The 9,100-nt window shown below is 42.6% G+C and overlaps 1 protein-coding gene across 1 annotated transcript; it reads right to left on the reverse strand.

Moving 5' to 3' along the window:
• Positions 1–1,700: 1,700 nt before the first annotated feature.
• On the reverse strand, positions 1,701–8,501 carry MRPS30 (mitochondrial ribosomal protein S30). The gene is made up of 5 exons (XM_081929893.1): positions 7,892–8,501; positions 6,574–6,719; positions 4,853–4,958; positions 3,524–3,700; positions 1,701–2,202 (listed from the first exon to the last, which is right to left on the reverse strand). Exons 1-5 carry the CDS (start codon positions 8,484–8,486, stop codon positions 1,934–1,936), a joined length of 1,293 nt encoding a protein of 430 aa, XP_081786019.1. The 5' UTR covers positions 8,487–8,501; the 3' UTR covers positions 1,701–1,933.
• Between the last annotated feature and the right edge of the window lie 599 nt (positions 8,502–9,100).

Consider the following 9,100-nt stretch of genomic DNA (forward strand, 5'->3'; position numbering starts at 1 on the left):
AACCTGTGTATTTTCACCAGAGCTTCAGTGTGCAGTATGTGCTTTCTTCTGTGGGAGAAATAATGGAAGATGATAATAGTAAGTCTACAAAAGGATTAACTGAAGTACCCATTCTATTTTCATAATGAAAATACTGAAGAGACTGCAAGTTAATTAGATAAGTGTTAAATATGCATAAACAGAAATCCTCCCTAAACACCATTTCCCAAACAAAGTATTTATCATGGGAGCTCTCAATTTGAAGTCATTTTTCTATGGAAAACAACAGAATGGTAATTTTGCAGTTTTAAAAAGCAAGCCATTTTAACACCAGGCAGACACACTGATGTTGTATTTCATACAAAATTGTAAACAGTGCCATCTGCTGGTTAACCTTTCCATTCGTTTAATCTTCTACCTACCAAAATCATGTTTGATATCAAATTAAGTTTTAATATGTTTGTGGCCAGAACCCAAAGAGCACCTGAAGTTAATGAAAGGGGTTTTTACTACAATGGTGGAATTTTTTTTACTTTTTCCCTTCACAGATGCCTAATCTGCAAGTCAGGGGTTCCCAAACTGTGGTTCATGGACCACAAGGAATCATAAAATTGTAGTCACCTTCATTCTGGTAGTCCATTGTGTGTCGGTGAACTTGTAAGAATGCCTTACAATACATTAGAAATTTGCCCAAGACAAATTAAAGAGAGTAGAGGTCAATAATTGTGGCAGCACAATCTGTGTACCACAGCGAAAATGCACATGCTTGAGACATATTGCTTTAAATTGTAGGTAGGGGAGCCTCCCATACAAAAAACCCACAACCAGTTTGCCAGTTTGTTCACAACACCCAGCATAAACATATCACAACTCAAACCAGTGTAAGTCATCCTTACCTGAAAGCAAATGCCACACTGGCAACACCTGAACACTGCTTCCCAGCCACAGAACAACAGACCAAGTCTGTTGCAGGGAAACTACTGTGCAGAAACTTGGGAGCCAGGCGAATGATCAACTACAGACGGCACATTTCAGTCAATTTGTATCTTAATGTAAGTACAGGGTGAGTCCTTTAAAAGAGGCCTCGTGGATACAGAGTACACATGTTCCATGGGGCCTCTTTTAAAAGACTCACCCTAACAAGGCAATTCACTCAAACACATTGCCCTTGCCTTATTAGAGGTTGTATTCAAGAACGTATGAGAGATTTGTGTATGTGCTTGTATTACTCATCGGTGGGGGGGGGGGGGTCAACCTGCAATATACTGCCTGTATTTTAAAACACTTGTATACGGTTTTGCCTTTTAAACACCAATTAAAGCTCTGTAGCACTGCTCTGTTTTGATAAATTTTCTGTTTTTATATTTATTCTAAAGTTTTAGCACACAAATTCTTAGGAAAATGTAACCTCTGGCTGCAGATTGCATAACCTGGAACATGGAAAAGCAGGACTTGACTATGGAAAAGCAAAGCAAATATATATGTTTGTAAGCATGTGTGTGGTCGCTCTGCCTGGGAGCAGGGGTATGGCTCAGGAGAGCAAAGAGAACAACAAGAGGGTGATATCCATGGCACTCTCTGAAAATGCTATTTAACTAGAGAAGATACAATGTAACAAAGTATCTGGAGTGAAATCTCCTGCTAGTTTCTAATGGTTGTGGATTTAATCTGCGTCCTCCTTTGAGGACAGAACCACATTTTAACACAACACACACAGAAGATGTCGGTCTTGCTATTTCATTTAAATAGCAACGTAAATGTGTTTATTGCCATACAGATAAATCAGCCAAAGCACTTAAGAGCACCAGCATTGCTCTTGCACAGCTCTCACTGACCCAAAGAGCCAAACATAGGAATAGTGCTTACGATTGATTGCACTTTTTACAGTCCAGACAAAATTTCACTTTAGGCATTGGAGTATCTTGAGAGGATTCAGATGTACCTGAATTTCATGTTATACTTCCTTTGGTCTGTTTAAGAGAAATTTAACCAGTTGAACTAGAATTTCATCATTAAATCCTTTCACATTGTTTTCTTCGATTGCTTCGTACAGCGGCCTACTTTCAGTTCCCCAGCAAATATTCTTTCTTGGGTTATTTTTATCAGAATCAGCAGATAGAGCCAAGGTATTCAACTGGTAACAAAAGAAGCTGAAGTATCTTCCGTCGGTAATCACAGCCTGCGATACAAAAGGCCGGGTCACATCTGCTTCACTCCAGAATCCTGGGAGAGAGGGGAGGAAAAAAGCAGCAGCTAAACAAAAGCATTTTCCTATCAACAACAACAAAAAAAGCAGCAAGCCTTTAAAAGCCAAGTCATTGCAGATCCATTGTAAAAGATTGCATATTTTAATAGCTTACTAGCTTTTCCCATCCTGGTGCCTTCGGGATGTCCTGGACAGCTTCTGCCATCTACTGGTCTTTGCTGGCTGGGGCTGATGAGAACTGCAGTGCAAAACATCTGGAGGGCACCAGGTTGAGGAAGGCTGGTTTAGAGCTCCAACTTTGCAGTCAGTCATGCAACTTACAACAAAGAGGAAGGGCCCCTAGAGGGGAAATAGCCTGAATAAAACACCTTATGTCTGGCAAGAACCAAGAGCCAGCCAGCAGCAAAAGCACAAACTAAGAGCTATACAGGTAAGGAAAAGGTAAAGGACCCCTGGACGGTTAAGTCCAGTCAAAGGTGACTATGGGGTGAAGCGCTTATCTCGCTTTTAGGCCAAGGAAGCTGGAGTTTGTCCTCAGACAGCTTTCCAGGTAATGTGGCCAGCATGACTAAACTGCTTCTGGTGCAACAGAACATTGTGACGGAAGCCAGAATGCACAAAAACGCAGTTTACCTTCCCATCACAGTGGTATCTATTTATCTACTTGCACTGGCATGCTTTCAAACTGCTAGGTTGGCAGGAGCTGGGACAGAGCAATGGGAGCTCACCCCGTCACAGGGATTCGAACTGCCAACCTTCTGATTGGCAAGCCTAAGAGGCTCACTGGTTTAAACCACAGATATACAAGATATTCCCCATTCTACAAGGGGTCATAGCTGCTCGCAGTTCAACACCCTTCACCTCCTCAAGCTACAAGACCATGCCAACAACATTTTCATGGATTTCAAGTGCAGATACTAGACCCACCTCACTTCCCAACACACACTGGGTTTATCTGTTCCACCCCAGCCTTTCTGTATTGAGTGGAAAGGCTTGAAGGCAGTTTGCAAACATGTTCAGCTAAGCACATATACAATAGCCCAAGCAAGCATGAACCATGTATGATTAGAGGTCCTAATTACAATGAGACTTGCTACCATGTTCATCAGAAGTATTTACAAGCCTCTTTCAGATCTTCCAGTTCAAGATGAGAAGGCCAAGTGCAGAGTGGACATGCCTAATGCTCACATACTCACTCCACATTCACATATTCTTTAGAATGCATTAATAAGTCTAAGATAAATCACATATCTGTATCATCTTCTAAAAGTTATATTTGTGAGCTTGCTATTTACCTTATCTTGCAACACTGGCTATCATCTTTAACTATTGACCTACCTTGGTACATTGCTTGGGCTCCAGTCCAAGCAAAAAGACTTGCAATTGCGTTAGCGCGGCAAGGAACTTCCACCTGATCAAAGAGATTCATTTTTATAAGCCTGTCCCTTTTCAGCCTGTCGGGAATTAAATGAAACTGCGTATGTCCATAGGCACATGGATCTGCTACATTTGATCCTAAATCCCGCAAGAGAAAGAGTTGTTTCAGATTTTAGCACGTAGAATGCTTAGATAAAAGTACCAATTCATCCAATGACAGATTTCTTAGCTGTTTTATCTTCAAATTTCTTAACAATATAGTGATGCTGACAGGTATGTTTTTTAAAAAAATAATTTAAATATGAACACAATGCCATACAAAATGCAGCTGTTTTATATCCCTTGCAGACAAATACAGTATGTATAGATGGTCAGGTCATGCATCCATAGCCGAGACCAGAGGACGAATGACAGCTGGAAGGAGCACAGAGACAAAACTCCATGGGGCATCTGCAACAGCACAACAGGATGCCTTTATCTGCCCCAGCTGCAATAAAACAGGTCTCTCCCATATCAGTCTCTACAACCACAGCAGGTGGTGTAACCTTCCAACCGTCTGACTTCACTCCCAAAGGTGCACTCCTCCATTGTCTCCCCAAGACAGACTGATGCCAACTAACAAGCCTTTTAGATAAAGATTGTGAACCCTTAGAAATATCTAATATCTACTTCAAACAAGGAGTAAATTTAAAGTGCATAGGCCATTCTGAAATCAGGAGTGCACTGGCTTAGCACGCTATGCCAATATAACAGTGTCACAGCTATAATTTGTTCCAAAAAAACCAAGATTAGGCATCCTAATCCAACAAAGTATAAAATTTATCAAGGAAAATATTTTACCATAGTAGCAAAGTGAACTACACAATGAACTGCATGCCGGAAAATTTGTAGTTTAAATGCCAACTCAACTTCAACATTGCTGTGTATTATGAAAGCCATTGTTATTTCAGCCACTTGACCCCAATGTATAATGTCAGGATAACAGTGGCCCAGTTGAGATATTGACCATATGGTTTAATACAACATATGGAAAGCAAATTGAAAGGTTATCTGCAAATGCCTAATATTATGAGTTGCTAATGTAATGAGTTGCTGAAGTCCTCTTGCAAAGCGATTTATTTTGTTAAAAAAATAAACATGAAAACACTGAAAAGAATGGCATGAATTATATTTTGTTCATAGTGAATTACAGCATCAAGACATGTTAAAGTATTTTGCATCTGAAGTATATGTCTACAAATTCATTGAGTAGAGACTTTAGAGATTAGCGTTCTGATGTGGCAGTCTTACCTATGAATATTTTATTATCATACTGTCGTTTGAACATTGGAAGCTTGTCAGGCAAGACATTAATAACAGGAATATCTCCAGGAGCCACATAGTCCAGGGGCACAAACTTAAGGGGAGAAAAAAGAAAACCGGTTTAATAAAGTGATATATAATCACACAGTATTATGCATTTTTTTAAAAAAATGCCCTGCTTTACACCACTTTTGCTTACAAAAAATAAAAACATGCAAAATTTAAAACATTATTTTAAAAGACAATTATAACATATATAATTTAAAACATTATTTTAAAAGACAATTATAACATAATTATTAATGATAAGAGGGTGCTCTCACTATTGACCACTTAAATATTTGACCTAAATTACAATGTAATTTGTTATTTACCACTAGCATGATTGTCTACAGGGAGATGTAATTCTCCCAAATGATTTCACAATGCTATAACATCAGCAGACATAGTGGCTTACTACTGTGTCCATACCAGGCTCATGGTTTGCCTTGCTCCAAACCAACCATGAGCTGTAGCCAAGGTTTGCTCTTGGCCTACCACTCACAGCTTGTTTAGGGGAGACAAACCACGGCATAGACCTTCACTCACGCTTTCCCCTACCTTTTAATTCCCTTGTTCTCCCTGTCTGAGGTGCTGCTACTGCTTCAGTGTTAGAAACAGATATGAAAGCTAGAAGTTAAATGGCACCTTAAACAAAGGTTATGGACACAACAACAGAATATCTAGGTGCACTTTTTAATAACAAGAATACAAAACTGAAAATGAATGAATTGCAGCTAAAATATTAGGCTCATTTTCACATGGTCTAGTCCTTCCCATGCCCACCCCCCTAATATTCTTAAGAAGGTTTCTTCTCCAGTCTTCAGAAAATAGCTGGAAGTAGGGAGGCAGAAAAAGGTCCTCCTTTTCTTCCACTCTGCAGTTTTTATCTGAAATCTTAGCTGCAGTACTGTGCCCAGAGTTCAGAAGCTGCTTGTGCTAATGACATTCCCTGTCGCAAAATGCACCTAGACCAATGAGAGTCTTGAACACTGTACTGCTTCATACCACTCAACTCACTTTACAACAGGTTTCGCCACCTAGCCAATCAATATGACTTGAAAATAAAAAAGGCTCCTATGAATCCAAAGGGGAGGTTATCCATAGTATATCAACATCTCATTCATTCTGGATTCCCCCCTCTCTCGCAGTCCTCTGAGTACCCATAAAATATTTTCTGGAGGGTTGGGGAAGCTTTACAGCAGATTTGGGCGGCATGAGGAAGGTGCATGGGAGAAAGGGAGAGTCCGCTTGTATAATGTTGAATGTTGCAGAAGTACCAGCCCTCGGGGGGGGGGGGGGTGCACAGTGTATCTTTGCATGAGCCATCAATTTCCTTCCAATCAGATGACACACCCACATCAATGAGTTATGAAAAAACATAGGGGATGAGGTTTTCTGAGGATAAGTAGTTATTACTGCTATACACTTTCCAGTTTAAATTTGGAAAAATAATGTGCCTTAGTTATCAAGCATTTCAGGAAAACTGTGCTATAGTCTAATTTCTTCATAACAAGGGCTATTTCACCCAATACATATTCAATTTAATTAAACTGTAGACTTCAAAATGTGGTATACAATAGAAGAGATCTATTTAGGGGGTCAATACTCACCCCTGAAGTAACCAGAAATAGCAAATCCATTAATCTTTATGAAATTGGACTTCATACCTCTGAAAGCTGTTTTTGTATACGAATCTGACAGTGAGGCTTATCATCAATCTGAAATCTCAGTGGGTCAATTCTACCCTTTCGATGTCCACGAGGAACCACTGTCTCACCACGCAGCCAATAGAAATTTACTTCTGGTTTGAGGTCTGAAATAACAAGAGTGTCTTTACTGCCTCCTGCAGTCAAGAGCCCACCAGAGATATTAAACATGCCTGTAGTCAAGGATGTATGCTTGACCACATAGCAATTTTTGTGCACACATACATGCTAAATATCTGTGCACACTTCTGAACCTTAATATGTGAAAAATCACAGTAAATCAGTTAAATGAGGAACAACTACAACTGATGGAAGCTGTAGGAGAAGTACTTTCAACACTAGAAGCACCTATACTAGACAATGCTAGATAAATGTCGCCAACGAAACAGAAGCTACTTGGAATTATGTATGGCGTCCATCTCTGATCTGTACAAGAAGGGGATTTTAGGCATCTCTATGCTTCACAAATTATTTGCTATGCATGTGTGTAACTGATTAAAAGTATAACACCTCCCCCCCCAAACACACATTCCTCCTTAGTGCACACATTGCTAGGGATCATGACTAGATTATTATTATTACATTTGTGAGTCACTTTATCTTACCCAATGCAACTTACAACCAAACAAATGATAAAACCCTGCATTGGTACCAAGGAGGTAAAGAAATACATTGATGGGATATACCCGGAAGCTGTAAACCGGCTCCCTCGGCCAATAAAGCGAGATGAGCGCCGCAACCCCAGAGTCGGTCATGACTGGACCTAATGGTAGGGGTCCTTTTACCTTTAATAGCTATTAATGATAAATTAACATGTGCCATTAAGGTAAGACGGGGAATATGCAGGAGAAATGACTTCGTGGAGATATGGAAGGTGTTTGTAGAACGGAAAGAGGTCAAACCATCACAAAATTTTGGAAGGTTGGATAGCTACAATGGAATTGTTTCAGTGGTGGGGTGCACATTTTTATTCTTATTTATTTATTATTGTTGTCAAAAGGAAAGGAAAAGAAATGCATTGAATACATCTCACCCACTTCTAAAAGGACAAAAATGGTTAAAGGCAAAAGGCCTGGTTCTATAGGAAAGGTTTTTGCCTGGCACGTATATAAAGAAATTGACAGAAACCCCCTTCCATTTATTTTTTTTATTCCTGGAAGCCAACAGCTCAGACTATTGGAATACCTTCCTCTCACCCCTCTCTCTCACACACACACACACACACACACACACGCACACGTGTCCCACTGCCCACCGCCTCGCGCTTACACACACGCACCCAGGGCCGAGGAGGAGCCGAGCGCCGGGTTGGCGCTGGCCAGTCGGGCCGTCAGGCCGAGCGCCAGCTGCGTGAGGAAAGGCGACGGCCCCTGCTCGATGGCGCGGAAGAGAAAGGGGCGCCGCTTGCGCTGGTAGAAGTGCTCCTGGAGCAGCGCGTCGCACACCGCGGAGCGCAGCTCGGCCAGGTCCCAGCCACCTCCTTCCCCTTCTGCTGCTGCCGCCGCCGCCGCCACGGGGCCGGGCAGCCCCGGCACGAAGACGGTCTTGGTGTAGTCCTGGTACCAGCGGTCCGCGTTCACGGCCCACGTCTGCGGGTAGACCACGTACTTGCGCCGCTGCCGCTTCCCGTAGATGCGCAGCTTCTCCTCCACCGAGGGCGCGTCGTGGATCTCCTGGTAGAAGCGCTCCCGGCGGCGCTGCTTGGCCGCCTTGCTCTTCGCCGTCAGCGACGCCACCACCGGAGGGTAAAGCGACGGGGCGGCGGCGGCTGGGAGAGGATTCGGCACCGGCAGCGCCGCCGCCGAGGGGCCCGCGTGGAGCCACCGCCGCGGCCAGCCGTCGCGCAGCAACCGCAGCCCTCTGGACGCCGCCATCTTGCCCGCGAGAAACGGGAAAAGGGGAAAGGAGCGGGGAGGGCCGCTTCCGGGCAAGTCGGGAGCAGCGGTTGGCTGAGCGCCCTTCACGTGACCCGCAGAGAGGCGGGCAACATGTGCGCTCCCCCGAGGCTCGGCGGGAGAGAGGAGCGACTGCGCATGCTCGGCAACTGCGCATGCTCGTTGTCCTTATACGGACGCGTGTGGGATGGGAGCCTCAGCGGCGCCTTACAATTCCATCGGCGTTATATTTGTATGCCGCATTTTCCATTTCTTTGACTACGCTCGAGGTGGCTTGCAGCATGTCATTAAAAAATTGATCAAATTTAATAAACCATATATTATTTAGATGTGTTTGTGGAGAAGGGAGGGTTTTTTATTGTATTACTCTTGTTTTTATTATGTATTTTGTGTCCTCGTTTTGTATTTTTGTGTTGTGGGTCGCCCTGTGGTCTTCTGGGGGAGGGCGGTTTGCAAATTTAGTAAATAATAAAACAACCACCACCATCGATTTACACAGCTGCAAGCTGTAACAAAATTAGCCATAAACAAAGAAAACGCATCAAAAAGAGTATGCAAGAAAAACAAACCGATTTCCACGTAAATCATTAAAA

The sequence above is a fragment of the Podarcis melisellensis genome (genome assembly GCF_964234715.1).
Source record: "Podarcis melisellensis genome assembly, chromosome: 11".
Taxonomy (NCBI): domain Eukaryota; kingdom Metazoa; phylum Chordata; class Lepidosauria; order Squamata; family Lacertidae; genus Podarcis; species Podarcis melisellensis.